General features: G+C 39.5%; 1 protein-coding gene across 1 annotated transcript in view; it reads left to right on the top strand.

Moving 5' to 3' along the window:
• spop (speckle type BTB/POZ protein) overlaps positions 1 to 14,301 on the top strand; it is a 213,257-nt gene extending 198,956 nt beyond the window's left edge. The window contains exons 9-11 of the mRNA XM_063018506.1: positions 2,583 to 2,705; positions 6,660 to 6,802; positions 14,047 to 14,301. Of these exons, the coding sequence (XP_062874576.1) occupies positions 2,583 to 2,705; positions 6,660 to 6,802; positions 14,047 to 14,191 (411 nt within the window). The 3' untranslated portion in view covers positions 14,192 to 14,301. The remainder of the gene's footprint in view (positions 1 to 2,582; positions 2,706 to 6,659; positions 6,803 to 14,046) is intronic.
• The last annotated feature ends 2,114 nt before the right edge of the window (positions 14,302 to 16,415 follow it).

The following is a 16,415-nucleotide window of genomic DNA, read 5'->3' as shown; positions in this document are numbered from 1 at the left end:
TGGTCAACTTCTAGACCTTCATGAGTGGTCACAGGACGCTGCCCACGGGACACTGTTGGTTGGATGTTTTTGGTTGGTGGACTATTCTCAGTCCAGCAGGGACAGTAAGGTGTTTAAAAACTCCATCAGCATTGCTGTGTCTGATCCACTCATACCAGCACAACACACACTAACATACCACCACCATGTCAGTGTCACTGCAGTGCTGAGAATGATTCACCTGAATAATACCTGCTCTGTAGTGGTCCTGGGAGTGTCTTGACCATTGAAGAACAGCATGAAAGGGGGCTAACAAAGCATGCAGAGAAACAGATTGACTACAGTCAGTAATTGTAGAACTATTAATAATTAAGTAGTCACTACTAATTCTGTAATTGCTAAGCTTAGAATCTGTTAAAATCCCAAGCCTGTTGTTAAAGAGACACGTTTTGATGAAAGTAGTGGCGGAGTGTGCTGTTGATAAATGACTGAAAGTCTAAAGCTTTGGCTTGACCTTTTTCTTTTTTAACAGGACTGTAAACATAATTTAGATTTGTGGGCTTCATATATTTTTTCCCCCTTTTTTTGCTTAGTCACAGTAAGTGTGTGTGTCTGTGTGTGTGTTTAATGCCGTGTTTTATTGCTTTGACCTTAGTGGTGTTGGGTGGTTCACCATGGTTTCGGTATAACAAAGCTGTAATTGGTTCTCCAGCCGAGTCTAGAATTGGCGTTTGGTTGCTGTTAGCACAGCAGCAAGCGATAAAGAGCCCTTAGTATAGAATTTCTGGAGGCAAGAGAGATGGAAAATGTAAAATTAATTTTTTTAATATTAACCAGCATTAAAGAAGGCATACATTGTGTTGCTCTGTTTTTTTGTTTAGTAGATAATGTATAATGTCCTTGTTTTGCAAGTGTATTAAGCTTTTATTTGGGTGTACTTGGGGGAACAATGATGTTTAAGCCGTATAAGGGGATTGTGAACTTTTCCTACCATTCTGAGATTTACTTTGTGTGAGACTAATTTCTGGATTGCCTTGTGTGTTGACTTAGTAGCAGACCATAGTAAATACAAGGATCTTTTAACTGGGGTTTATTGTTTCCCAGACCATGTTGCATGGGCTTTTTAGTCTTTTCAGCAGGGTGAGGGTATTTGCTACCAATGCAGGAGGCTTCTGGATTAATTAGCCACATGTACATCGACTAGGCATAACATTATGACCACTGACAGGTGAAGTGAATACCACTGATTATCTCTTCATCACAGCACCTGTTAGTGGGTGGGAATTTAATCCTCAAAGTTAATGAGTTAGACAAGGGCCAAATTGTGATGGCTAGACGACTGGGTCAGAGCATTTCCAAAAATGCAGCTCTTGTGGGGTGTTCCCAGTCTGCAGTGGTCAGTATCTATCAAAAGTGGTCCAAGGAAGGAACAGTGGTAAACCGGCGACAGGGTCATGGGCGGCCAAGGCTCATTGATGCACGTAAGGACCGAAGGCTGGCCCGTGTGGTCCCATCCAAGAGACGAGCTACTGTAGCTCAAATTGCTGAAAAAGTTAATGCTGGTTCTGATAAGAAAGGTGTCCGAATGCACAGTGCATCACAGTTTGTTGCGTATGGGGCTGCATAGTTGCACACCAGTCAGTTAGGAAGGTGGTCATAATGTTATGCTCGATTGATGTATGTACGCATTAAATAACTGCAATTAAAGAATGGCCATTAACATGTTTTGGGAAATCAAATACATTTAAAATGTATGCGCAGTAGTCTGATTTGTATTATTATTATGTATATACACCTGTAATTAGAGTTGTTAACAGCATTAATTAATCTATCATCTATCTATCTATCCGTCCGTCCATCCATCCATCCATCCATTCATTTATCCATCCGTCCATCCGTCTATCTATCTATCTATCTATCTATCTATCTATCTATCTATCTATCTATCTATCTATCTATCTATCTATCCATCCATCTATCCGTCCATCCATCTATCTATCCATCCATCCATCCATCTATCCATCTATCTATCCATTTATCCATCCATCCATCCATCTATCTATCCATCCATTCATCTATCCATCTATCTATCCATCTATCTATCCATCCATCCATCCATCTATCCATCTATCTATCCATTTATCCATCTATCTATCATCTATCTATCCATCCATTCATATATTCATCCATCTATCCATCCATCTATCCATCCATCCATCCATCCATCCATCCATCTATCCATCCATCCATCTATCCATCCATCTATCCATCCATTTATCCATCCATCAATCTATCCATCTATCCATCTATTATCTAGCTATCCATCCATTCATATATTCATCCATCTATCCATCCATCATTCTATCCATCTATTATCTATCTATCCATCTATGTACTTTTCCATCCATCTATCCATCCATCTATCTACTTTTTCTACCTGTGAACCTGAACTAAATTTACTAAGTTGAACTGTGAGCTGAGTGTATCATTATGCTCTTAATTATTCAGTTAAAAATGAGTACTAAGCCACTAACAGAGCTGCCCCCCCCCCCCCCTGATTAGAATAGTTTTATAGATGTTAATGTAGCTTTATTGTTTTGCAGAACCGTGTAGAGATTAATGATGTGGAACCAGAAGTGTTCAAAGAGATGATGTGCTTCATCTACACTGGCAAAGCACCCAACCTGGACAAGATGGCTGATGACCTGCTAGCTGCTGCTGACAAGGTGGGTAGTGCACATGGATATATACATCATATTCATTTTCTGTAATATGAATAGGAATAAAGGAATCTATTTAAAATGTGATGATAAAGCTCATCTTCTAAAAGGTTGACACACTTTTTTTAATCACATTTCATTCTCACATCTCGTCGCCTTTTCTGCAGCTTACGTTATTTGACTTTGTTTCTTTATAAAAGATGGGTCCTCCAGCCTGACTCATAATGCTGCATGTGTCACCTTGTGTAGTCTTTTATTTTAGCTGTGAGACACTGTGTGTGTGAGTTTCATGTGCTTTTATATTCCTAAGACCATTATCCACTCTGTAAGCTCTGAATCTGAGTACGACGTGGTTGTTTTGTGTGACCTCCCTATTCTTGCGTCCCCATGGTGGGTTTTGATGATGAACTCTCATGTCATATCAAGTCCCAAAGCTGCTTACACCTTCCATGTGTAGGTGTTTTTGTTTTGACATTCTGTGTGTGTGTGTGTGTGTGTGTGTGTGTGTGTGTGTGTGTGTGTGTGGAAATACCTACATTTTAGATGACAGTCAAAGGACAGTTTGGGTCTCTAAGGAAATCAAATGCTTTTTGTTTGAAGTCTGTAAACATATCATCTTTCTGCCTTAAAAAATTAAATACAATGTTTTTTCCTAAAGCACTAAAGCAACAGATGGGTTATGTGACACATGTAACATTTAAAGGAAAAATAATAAAAATTAAAGTAGGAATGGCCATTTAAAACTGTTAAAACTGTGTTTTTTTAAATACTTACACCAGGGGTGCCCACCCTTTTGTGGCTTGAGATCTACAACCCCAAATCAGAAAAAGTTGGGACAGTATGGAAAATGCAAATAAAATAAAAGTGCAGTGTTCCTTACATTTACTTTGACTTTTATGTGATTGCAGACAGGATGAACCTGAGATATTTCATGTTTTGTCTCCTTAACTTCATTTCATTTATTAATATTCCTCCATTTCTGCATTTCAGACCTGCAACACATTCCAAAAAAAGTTGGGATGGGGGCAATTTAGAGCTAGTAATGAGGTGAAAAAACTCAATAATGATGTGATTCCAAACAGGTGATGTCAACAGGTGATTGTGATCATGGTTTGGTACAAAAGCAGCGTCCAGGAAGGGCTGAGTCTTTGATGAGCAAAGATGATCAGAGGATCTCCAGTTTTCTTTAATCTTTTCCAGGGACGTCCATGAATTTTTCAACAAGACAATGCAAAATCACATGCTGCACACATTACAAAGTCATGGCTGCGAAAGAAAAAGGTACGGGTACTGGACTGGCCTGCCTGCCTGCAGTCCTGACCTGTCTCCAATAGTGAATGTGTGGAGAATTTGAAACGGGAAATGCAACAACGACGACCCCGTACTGTTGCACATCTTAAGACGTGTTTTCGAGAACAGTGGGATGAAATAAAACCTGAAACACTAAATCACTTGGTATCCTCGGTGCCAAAACGTCTTTTAATAATGGTGAAAAGGAATGGCAACATTACAAAGTGGTAAATGCTTTACTGTCCCAACTTTTTTGAAATGTGTTGCAGGCCTGAAATGCAGGAATGGATGTTTATTAATAAATGAAATGAAGTTGAGCAGATAAAACATGAAATATCTCAGATTCATCCTGTCTGCAATCAAATAAAAGTCAAAGTAAATCTAAGAATCTTTAGTTTTTTTTATTATTTGCATTTCCCATGCTGTCCCAACTTTTTCTGATTTAGGGTTGTACTATTTCAGTCGACAGGTCATCACGATCTACAGCTCTGAAGCTTTTTTTAAAATGCGCTTTAGTTGCTTATATTGAAATTCAGCATTTCAGGGTTAGCGACTGAAAAATCACACTAACCTTATTCTGATGATTTGCACTGAATGGTGTCAGCCAGGTTTATGTAGTCTGAACAATCGCTGCTAATACCAGTTCTCAAGCAGGCTTCCAAGTGTTCATCAGTAAGAGTGGACCGATATTTAGACTTGATTATTTTCATGTGGAAAAGGCTGATTCACACAAGTAGGTTGATCCGAAAATGCTGTCAAATATGTGGCTCATTTTTATGTTTGGATATTTTTCCTTAGCCAGCAAGTTTCAAAATTGTCCAGCACTTGACTTCATATGCATGTCAGATTGTAGGGTTAAAATTTCTGTATGTAATATGATATCTGAATATTGTCTATCAGCTTCTTCCACGTATGAATTAAACAGCCGTTTTTGCAGTGTTCTTGCCCGAACTAAACCGTTAATGGTTTCTTTGTGCTTGGTTGCGCACTCATCTTCACAAACAGTGTAGGTTACAAAAGGAAAAATTCAAAAATGGCACAAACTGGCTACAGTGTCCACATTTCATGTCAATCACATTCATCTATTTGAATGAGGCAACGTATTAGGCAACGCTTCTTGTATGCAGCAGTAACAAAAACACTGCAAGAAATAGTGACATAATGAAAACATCCTAAACATAATACAATTATATAATTATATTATTATAATCAAATAATTTTAGTATGTAATAATAATAAGCGACTTACAGTACTGTGACGGTATATTGTCTAAGCAATTGAGGGTTAAGGGCCTTGCTTAAGGGCCCAGCTGTGGCAACCTGGCAGTGTTGGGGCTTGAACCGGTTAATTACTAGTCCAGTACCTTAACCACTAGACTACAACTGCCCCAAACTTCTCAAACCATGTCTTTATAGACTTTTATTTTAGGCACAGGGCACAATCATGCTTAAGCAGTTAAGGGCTTTTCCCAAACTGTTGTCATAGGGCATTTGATTTATTTTATAGAATTGCTGATAGCTACAAGTACAATCATTAAATTTGTCCACAAACCATTGGCCATGCATAAATGAACCTGGTGTGTTTGCACTGAAAATGTTCAGAACTCACTACAGACTTCACAAAAAACTTCAATTGATATATTGATTAATTTCTAATTATAACTTTTATTTTATGTATGAATAGTTTGTGTAAATCCTATTAAATCAAATCATTTTCCTGGCCACCCAATAAGGATGAGGTCCTTGCTCATTCTGGTTCCTCTCAAGGTTTCTTCCTGTAATTTTAAGTTTTTTTCTTGCCACTGTCACCTTTGGTTTGCTCAACAGGGGTTTTTGGTCTGTCGGTTCAGATTTTGTAAAGTTGACTTGAGACGTTGGGTGTGTTCGAAAACCTCGGGAGCTCTCTACATAGACCGCATTTTACATCATCCTACGCGCGCTCCCGAGAAGTAGGCTGTTCGAAATCCTAGATGCCTTAATATGCTCACTAGTAAGGTATCTTAAAATTTCAACAGCATTTTGACTGAAGAATGAGGGAGCATCGGATGCTGCCTTAGCGGTGAAGGCAATCCCAGCATTCAGTGCGGCACAACTTTTCTCACAGAAAAATAAAAAACACGGCGGACTGTGCGGAGAATTTTCAAACGTAAATAAATTATTATTAATTTTTATTTCATATAAACGTGCACAAGTGTCATTTATTTGCAAATTCGGGCTTGTCAGCTAATTTAACCGTTTTCGGTACACGGAGGAATTTGTTAGTTGACATGCTAGCGTGTTGTGCCACCCCATCCCACTGGTTTGAATGGCATGATGCTAACTGTGTTAGCTTAGTTAGCGATAACTGATGGAATCGCTGTCTAAGTAGCACGTTCGAATAACCTGCCTTATAAGTCAATGACTTATTAGAATCCTCTTTACTCTACTCTATGTAGGCAGTAAGACAGCAAGGCAGCTCACTAGGTTTTCGAACAGACCCAATGTCTACTGTAAAAAAAGTGCTATACAAATACATTTGATTTTATAAGGAATACACAACTTTTTTTTATTGAAATATTTTACTACACAGTTATTTGAATGATGTGTACGGTTACCTCTATGTAAAACTAACAATAGTTTGCAAATTACGTGGTGCTAATTTATACATGGTATTCTTTTTGTTTTTGTGCAGTATGCATTGGAGCGTCTGAAGGTGATGTGCGAGGACGCTCTGTGTACGAGTCTTTCTGTGGAGAACGCTGCTGAGATCTTGATCCTAGCTGACCTGCACAGTGCCGACCAACTTAAAACGCAGGCTGTGGATTTTATCAACTAGTGAGTGGCTGCCCTTCATTTAACCTTCGTCCTCTCGCTGTTGACTCAACACTTCGCACTTTATAGTTAACGCTATGCTCTTTTTTAACTTAATATCCCTGAGCATGACCAAATACAATGAGCAATAATTTTATGACATTTACCCATTCCCCACTGACAAGAAAATGATGGACAGCTGAACAGTAAATGTGAATTTAATGATGTATATTTTTACTTTATTCAGTTTACACTTTCATTAAGGAACTGTGGTATCCAAGCAAAATCAGACCCATGCTCTTTTACCAAAAGGTGAACTTATGGATTTACATTGTCAGTTCTGGGGCAAAGAGAAAAAAAAAACGAATTTAAAACAGAAATAAATAAAAAAAAATAGCCTAGTTCACAATACACGATTTTGCCCTGATTTTCGCTCGCCAACAGGTTGTCGCCAGATGTGACGGTTCGGAGGCGAATTGGTGCTCGCTCTGGGCTTGAAAATTGGCTCTTGTTTGCTGTGTGTGAATTGTTTAATGAGCAGCTCGTCAATCACTTTCAGACTCAAGAAAAATATTTAGCTTGCTAAATATCTGAACCTGTCGGAGAGTCAAAATTCTGTAGTGTGAAAAGTGTTGCGATCATGTTGTGACTGGCAGTGTAGTGTCTAACTACAGCCAATGAAAACGCACATACAGATTGATGGGAAACTTTTTTACTTAAAAAAATAACACATTTGTAATACTGCCAGGAGTTCCTATGCTTTCCTACCCAACTAATTGGTCATTAACATCAATTCGCCACCGTTAAATATAACAGTTTTAAATGCTGGAGGTTTTTTAATACATAATAATTTGACATGCTGTCAGTGTAGTTTGGTTGATGCTGTGAGCTATATACTTTCCTGTTTTTGTTTTCTTCATGTTCTTTTAATTATTACTATTTCTCCCGCCATGTGATTGGCAGCCAGCCTGCAACATTTCAGCATGTCTCCATTAGCTCTTGAGTTCTTGTTTTTACTTTGAACCTATTTTGCTTTCCTCCTGTTTTAATTTTAACAGAGTGCCATCTCCTTAAGAGTTTCCATCTGTTAGGGAATTTCTGTTCATCAACCCTGATTTTCATTCCTCCGCTTTACAAGTTAGACAATGCAAGCCTGCTGGGTGTCCCAGTGCGCCCCTTGCTTTATTTGCTGGTGTAATTTTGGGTCAGTTCTGTGTCATGCTACATAAAATTGGGCTGGGACTGTATCACTACCCCACTTTCTCTTTGTAAAGCTCTGTTGCTCATGCTTACTCGCCCCCACTGCATCACAACCTTAACAATAACAACCAAACAAAAAAGAAATCAATAACCATGACGGCGGATGTTACATGCTCACTCATGTGTGCAACAGAGTGTTTGCTACAAGTGCCAAAGAGGCAGTGAAGGAGCTGCATCTCCTCCTGGAATATTCAGAGCTTTCAGAGTTCAAAAATGCTTTTTTAAACTCGCCTTGGAATGAGGATGCAGCCTTTTTGACTTTCTGTAAATATCTCACTGACTGCCAGCCACATTTCAGACTAAGGCTGGCGACAGAAATGAATGTAAATAAGCTCTACAGCCAATGGAAATAAGGAAATGTTCAAGGCTTATAGCAGCCAATCAGAAATATAGTTTATCAATTCAAGCTTTTTTAATACTTTAAATATGCAAAAATGTTTTAGAAGTTTTAAATTTATCATACAATTTGACAGTAGCCAAGTTGTCTGCAAGCTTATGCATATGCAAAGAGGGAGGGTGGAGTTGGTGCCTTCACACTCCCAGATTGATAGCTGCCATGGTATAGAGGAGACTTTATTAGTGTATAATCACATCATCAGCTAAATTTAGAAAATGCTGGGATGAAAAAATCACAGCTCACTTGACTGCGATGAAAAAAACACCACGGCTCACTTGACTGTCTCCTGTAATCCAGCAGCTTCTATTTCATGGCAAACCAGTCTTTACAATTGATATATGTTACGATATCATAAACACTGATCAGCCATAACATTAAAACCACCTCCTTGTTTCTACACAAGCTGCTCCACTTACCAAATAGAAACACTTTGTAGTTCTACAATTCCTGCAATTATTGACTGTAGTCCATCTATTTCACTACATAACCTTTTTTTTTAAGCCTGCTTTCACCCTGTTCTTCAATGGTCAGGACCACCACAGAGCAGGTATTATTTAGGTGGTGGATCATTCTCAGCACTGCAGTGACACTGACATGGTGTTGGTGTGTTAGTGTGTGTTGTGCTTGTATGAGTAATACTGTGTCCACTCACTGTCCACTCTATTAGACACTCCTACTTAGTTGGTCCACCTTGTAGATGTAAAGTCAGAGACGATCGCTCATCTATTGCTGCTGATTGAGTTGGTCATCTTCTAGACCGTCATCAGTGGTCACAGGACGCTGCCTATGGGGCGCTGTTGGCTAGGGATGTCCCGATCCGATCTCAAAGATTGGAATCGGGCCCGATCAAGGCATTTTTTAACTGATTGGTATCGGCTTTACTAAGCCCGATCCTAAGCCCAATTTTTCGTTTTACGTCAGCGGTCAAGCAGGTGTCGTAAACGGAGAGTCCAACAGCGAAGTGTAATGTCTGCAACACGAGCGTTTTACGAGGCGGTAGTAGCAGAGCTGCGTTCATTACTGTAGAATTTTACTATTTATATGGTTTGTGAGTCAAGGATCACTCCGGTTTACAAGACTGAATGACATCTCCGTATCAAGCACTCTGATTGGCTTAGTTACAACACGCCTACAAGTACGGTGGCTCATAAACAAACCAGATATCATTTAACCAAACGATCTACCAGTTTGACAGGCACCTAAAAAATAAACACTCAGTCGAATACAGCGAGTTTATTATTATGTGATGAGAAGAGGAACCGGCTGTCCGCTAACACGGCAGAGATGCTGATTTTCCTCAAAAAGAACCTTCACTTCATTTTGAGTGTCCTAGTTTTACTACTACAATGCTGCACTAAGTTTGTTTAGTTTTATTTTGTAAAAACAAAAGAACATTAAGCAATAGCTTGGATGCAGGCAATTTTTTTCCTACAGCACTGCAGAGCTATTCAGTTGTGAAACATATACATTGGATTAATTTGAATAACTGGAATGTACTTGAAGTGTGCACTGTGTAAACAGTATTATCTAGTTCTTATCTAGACAATATCTAGAAAATACAAGTATCGGTTTGAGACTCGGTATCGGATCAGGATCAAAATTAATGATCGGGATCGGGAACAAAAAAACGTGATCGGGACATCCCTACTGTTGGCTGAATATTTTTGGTTGGTGGACTGTTCTCAGTCCAGCAGTGACAATGAGGTGTTTAAAAACATTGCTGTGTCTGATCCACTCATACCAGCACAACACACACTAACACGCCACCACCATGTCAAATAATGTCAAATAATACCTATTCTGTAGTGGTCCTGAGGTGGTCCTGACCATTATAGAACAGGGTGAAAGCAGGCTAAAAAGGTATGTAGAGAAACAGATGGACTACAGTCAGTAATTGTAGAACTACAAAGTGCTCCTATATGGTAAGTGGAGCTGATAAAATGGACAGTAAGTGTAGAAACAAGGAGGTGGTTTTAATGTTATGGCTTATCAGTGTATGTGGCACTGGTTGATAGTACCGGTTCTTGTTATTAGGTTTTTGGATCTGTTAGAGTTTGTTAGTGGCTGGGTTATTAGCATCATGCACAACTAGAGCCCCCCACACACACACACATCTTATATACCTGGTGGCAGAAACATATATACATAGTTCCATATGCATTTACATGTATACAATGTGCAGTTGCACACACAGTTCAAACCATAACAAGCCTAAACCATCCTAAAACGATGGTACAATCGGCGTTTCTTTTTTATTTGTTTACGAGCATGTTCCTCTCTCCTGGGTGGTATGTGGCTTCATGCAGAGTAATACTAAAATTATTGATCTGTTAAGGTATAGCTGGAGGGTTTTGACTGGAGCATGCTGAGCTGAGCTACAGTGTTACAGCCTTTAGCTCAAGTGTTTTCACACACTGGTAAAAAAAAAAATTGTACACAAAAGAACATCCACCGATGATCCAAAACCTTTGGACATATATTGGATAATAATGTATGGGATATATTCAATGTTGCGCTGCTGGTGGTAACCACTAGTACACATGTTCAGTGCAGCAGAAATAAGCAGCATAAACACCTGAGTTATGGTCCAAATCATTATGGCCTCACAACTGGGTTGAAGAGTCTTTTAAAAAAGCGGAGGTGCTCACAGGCTGTCGCAACAAGTACCTATCGTCAGTGGTCCATGGATGGACAACAGGTTTGCGGATTGTCAAGACTCAAGGCTTGTTGATGCCAGAAAATATGAAGGCTAAGTTTTGACTAAGGTCGCAAATATTGCCAATTTATTGACTATCAGTTTATCATTGAATTCTGATGAAGCCAACAATCATGTGGCAACACTTGGCTGAGTTTCGTATCCACAGTCCTTATTGGTTAAAGACAGTGTAACAGCTAATGTGGATGAAATATACAACCCCAAATCAGAAAAAGTTGGGACAGCATGGAAAATGTAAATAATGAAAAACCACAGTTTCTTACATTTACTTTGATTTTTATTTCATTGCAGACAGGATGAACCTGAGATATTTCATGTTTTATCTGCTCAACTTCATTTCGTTTATTAATAAACATCCATTCCTGCATTTCAGGCCTGCAACTCATTCCAAAAAAAGTTGGGACAGTAAAGCATTTACCACTTTGAAATGTTGCCATTACTTTTCACCACACTTAAAAGACGTTTTTGCACCGAGGATATCAAGTGATTTAGTGTTTGACACTCAACTGTTTGTGTGTCAACTCAAGTGTTTGACACTCAACATCATTATTTATTTTTTTCACCTCATTACTGGCCCTAAATTGCCCCCGTCCCAACTTTTTTTGGAATGTGTTGCAGGCCTGAATGGAGGTATATTAACAAATGAAATGAAGTTGAGCAGACAAAACATGAAATATCTGTCTGCAATCAAATAAAAGTAAATGTAAGGAACATTGTGTTTTTATTTTATTTTCATTTTCCATACTGTCCCAACATTTTCTGATTTGGGGTTGTCGAACAGTAAAACAAACATAAATATCATGAGCAAAACTAGTTCAGCATTCAGACTCCCTGTGTTTGCTGGATTTCCTCCAGAAGCTCCGGTTTCCTCTCATAGTGTAAAAACTTGTAAGTTAGTGTACTGTAGTGAACAGTTTATTACAAGCACTAACTAAATGTGCTTATCACCGGATGAAGATACAGTCGGTATACTAAAGCTCATCCTGGCAACATTAGTGTGGTTATTACCTTCATACTGGGGTATGATACAAAATATCCACATCATTAAACACAAATCCACATGTATTAAGTTAAACATGCCCTCAGACTTTATACTGACTCTACACAGCTTCACTTTTTGTGCTTTTAATATGTGATAGTTTCACTGTTAATTGTTTAGATATTTTAAATATTTGAAGACAGCTGTACACAGCTGGCACATGCATACTGAGCGTGGGTAAGAGTGTTTTCAATCGCCATTCTTAATCTCTACAGACTACTCCCTCTCAGAAGCTGTCAGCAGTATTAATCAAACCGGTTAATCATTGATATTACTAATTTTGGTTTGGTTTTACCTAATGGTTTGGCTCATCTGTGTATATGCCTTAGGCTCCTTTTTCTTATGTGGCTTTCATTCCGGACATAAAACACAAATCAAGCTGTGTCCTTGTATTGACCTTCATATACAGAGTTTAGCAGCTTGTAGGGTGCGGTGGGGCATCATTCTTTTCTGTCAAGGCCCATCCATTTATCTTTCTGTAATACTTTCTGTTAATTTTTTAGCGGTTGTACTGCAGATTCAAATTAAGAAGTATGGTTTAATTAATAGGAAACATTTCATCAAGCTGACATTTACTGTGATAAATGAAAAACAGTTAAGAAAAAGGAAATGAATTTGCCTTTGCTCTAAAATCAGTGACAGAACTCCTTGGTAAAAATAAACTTAATTATTTATCATCATTCATTTTTACTTGTTGCTTGATTCCTCAGTGTAGAATTGGTGCTACACTGGAAAACTGGTTGTAAGGCACGAACACAGTCTGGATAACATCCAATCCATCAGAGGGCATCACTCACTCACTCACTAATACAATTTGTCACTAACACCAGGGCAGTTTAGCACAGCAAGCCAGCTCTCCCTCTCTATATTTTGAAGAGCTTGAAGGAAATCAGATTACTTTGTGGACACAGAAAGAACATGCAAAACGCCTGATCAGTGGCCCAGTGTGGTCTATGGGTTTTTGAGTGTACATGGAGGACCATTATAGGATGCTTCATGTTGAGAAACCCTGTTGTAGAGCACGCCACATGCACTCTGGCAAACTGAGACACATGGTAGATTTTGTTAAAAAACCATTGATTGTACAAAACAGCCACCTCAGGGTAATAGCACAGGGAAAGGGACACATTTTAGTTACTCTGTGATTTAAGTCATTTTGAGTAATTCTTTATCATTAGCAATTTAGTGCATGCAGGAAATTACTTGCTTTATTGACAGAATGAATATTGATGAATGACAGAAAAAAAAACCCAGATGGCTATTGGTGTACATACAGCCAAAACAACATGGAGCGTCTTTGGGGCAAGTCTCTAAAGCTGCGTCCGAAATTGCAATGGTGTTCGTAGTGAAGAGGAAAAATCGTGGAAAGGGGAGTAAGACAAAAATAAAAAATGTTATTATTAAGTATAACATTAAATAGCGTTATGAGTAGCTTTGTGGAGAATGACAGAATTGTGCAGCAGTGGTCAGTATCTATTAAAAGTGGTCCAAGGAAGGAACGGTGGTGAACCGGCGACACGGTCATGGGCAGCCAAGGCTCATTGATGCATGTGGGGAGCGAAGGCTGGCCTGTGTGGTCTGATCCAAAAAAAAGAAAGGGGATAGAAGGGGGTCAGACTCCATGCCTCAATCGATCAGGGCTGTTTTGGCAGCTAAAGGGGGACCAAGACAATATTAGGAAGGTGATCATAATGTTATACCTGATCAGTTTATATTCATTCAATGAATTCAATCAATTTTACAACTTTCAGACTCCCCTGTACATAACCAATGCTTGAGACTGTGTGTGGTCATTACTATAACTTGATTGTTTTTGTGTACTTTAACCTCACCTCTCTTTTTTGTGTCTCTGTCAGCCATGCGTCAGACGTGATGGAGACGTCCGGCTGGAAATCCATGGTGGCGTCTCACCCTCACCTGGTGGCGGAGGCGTACCGCTCACTCGCCTCGGCTCAGTGCCCCTTTCTGGGACCTCCACGGAAACGCCTCAAACAGTCATAGTGCAGCTTAGCCCTTCTTCCCACGCTGACAGGACTGCCCGTGCGGAGGCGCCCTTCCTGAAATAACCCTTAAATCCTGAATAAATTCCTGTAGGGACTCTAGTAACTCGACCCTGAGGTACTGTGTTCTGTAGCGTCCCTCCCTGACCGTTTTAATTCCTTCCGTTCAAAAAACCAGAGAGCCAAGGAGCCTCACTCCTAGCAGAGAGGTCATGCACAGAGGCCTAGCTGTACCTGGCGGTTTTTTCCCAGCTCTGCTCCCTCCTCGACAAATTCACCACAACTGTCCAGCCTACACTGGAGCTTTAGTAGGATCCTGGGACAATGGTGTGTGTAACAAATGGACAAATGGACTAGAAAACTTTAAATGATCCCTTTTGATGGATTGTTATATAAAGATACAGACACAAGTTGTATCAAATATGACCTATTTGTGGACTGTGACCTTTCCTGCTGTCTCCTGCAATGGATTTTGCTTCACTGTGTACGTCCTTTATTCCAAAAGGAATGTCATTTCAATTGAAAGGAGTCGAGAAAAAAACAAGTGATGAAAAACATCCAGGTTTTTAAACACCTAGCTTGTCTCCTTATGTCAGCATTAGCATTTTGTCCAGGTGTTTGAGTAGGTCATGTATATCTTTTCGATTACTTTGCCCTTGAATCTTGCTTATGTCTAGGAGGATAACCAGGAGAAAGCGACTACCACAGAACTTTTTTTCATACTGGTGGTCTACAAGCCATGATCTGACTTCTTATTTGGCCAGTTGGAGAATTCTTGGAGAACGAGAGCGACTGATGGACTTTATGTAGGTCTCTCGGTGAGTGTGTGGCTGTTTAAGGGAGAATGTACATATAAGGTCAAATTTGTTTTGATGTTTATTTGAGAAATTTTCCTCCTTGTAGCACTTGTGTATTAAGCCCTTGCTTTCTGTATGAAACAAAAAACTACCAAAAAAAAGAGAAAACGGTTCTACAAATAAACCTGGCTGTGCTCGTGTTTGTTCTTGGACTGTTGTGGTGCCATAAACTAGCTATGCTAATGGCAACAGTTTACAGTATTTTATTTTGTTTCTGATTATAAACACACTAGAGATATACTGACAAAAGCTTTGTGAGACTAATGGTGATTATCAGTTGGTGATTTTCCAATTTGAGAGGGGGTGTGTGTAATAGAACCCATATCCATATATATCCACCACCGAAAGCGCTAAAAATGGGCATGTGAGCATCGGAACTGGACCACGGAGCAATGGAAGAAGGTGGCCTGGTCTGATGAATCACGTTTTCTTTTACATTACGTGGATGGTGGAAGAAGGCAAGCAGGAGGCAGTGTGATGCTCTGGGCAATGTTCTGCTGGGAAACCTTTGGTCCTGCCAGCCATGTGGATGTTACTTTGACACGTACCACCTACCTAAGCATTGTTGCAGACCATGTACACCCTTTCATGGAAACGGTATTCCTTGATGGCTGTGGCCTCTTTCAGCAGGATAATGCGCCCTGCCACAAAGCAAAAATGCTTCAGTAATGGTTTGAGGAGCACAACAACGAGTTTGAGGTGTTGCCTTGGCTTCCAAACCTTGCAACTTACAGGTGTTAAAGGATCTGCTGCTAACATCTTGGTGCCAGATACCATAGCACACCTTCAGGGGTCTAGTGGAGTCCATGCCTCGATGGGTCAGGGCTGTTTTGGCAGCAAAAGGGGGACCAACACAATATTAGGAAGGTGGTCATGATGTTATGACTGATCGGTGTACAATCAAATTGGTCAGCCAAAACATTAAAAGTTATTTTAAACTGGGGTTTGGAATTGGTACATGCGCACCACACACAGCGTAAATTCTCCCCGACGTGTCTTTCTGCAGCTCACACTTCACTTGCACAGTTCATGCACTGGATATGCCTGTCTGTGCTGAAATTATTGCCCAGATATATGTAAAGTTTGCACCAGCTGTAGCAATAACAAACAGAAAACAAAAGACTGTGCTACCATGTACATTTACACAGAGCTCAAAATTTATTTTAGCTTCATTAAATTAGCCCAAATACATTTTAAATTAAATTAAAAATCCAAAAAAACATTCTGGAGCTGATAAACCCCAATCATCATTTAACATATTTGTTTGTTTATTGAATTAGAATTAGAGGAGAAATTATGTGAAGAGAAAACTCTTGTTGGCTTTTCTACTTAGAACATGGTCTAGTATGGATATGACACACCCAGTTT

This window comes from Trichomycterus rosablanca, chromosome 22 (assembly GCF_030014385.1).
Source record: "Trichomycterus rosablanca isolate fTriRos1 chromosome 22, fTriRos1.hap1, whole genome shotgun sequence".
Lineage (NCBI taxonomy): Eukaryota > Metazoa > Chordata > Actinopteri > Siluriformes > Trichomycteridae > Trichomycterus > Trichomycterus rosablanca.
Note: the sequence above shows the minus strand (reverse complement) of the source record. Positions and strands in the feature narration are given on the sequence as shown.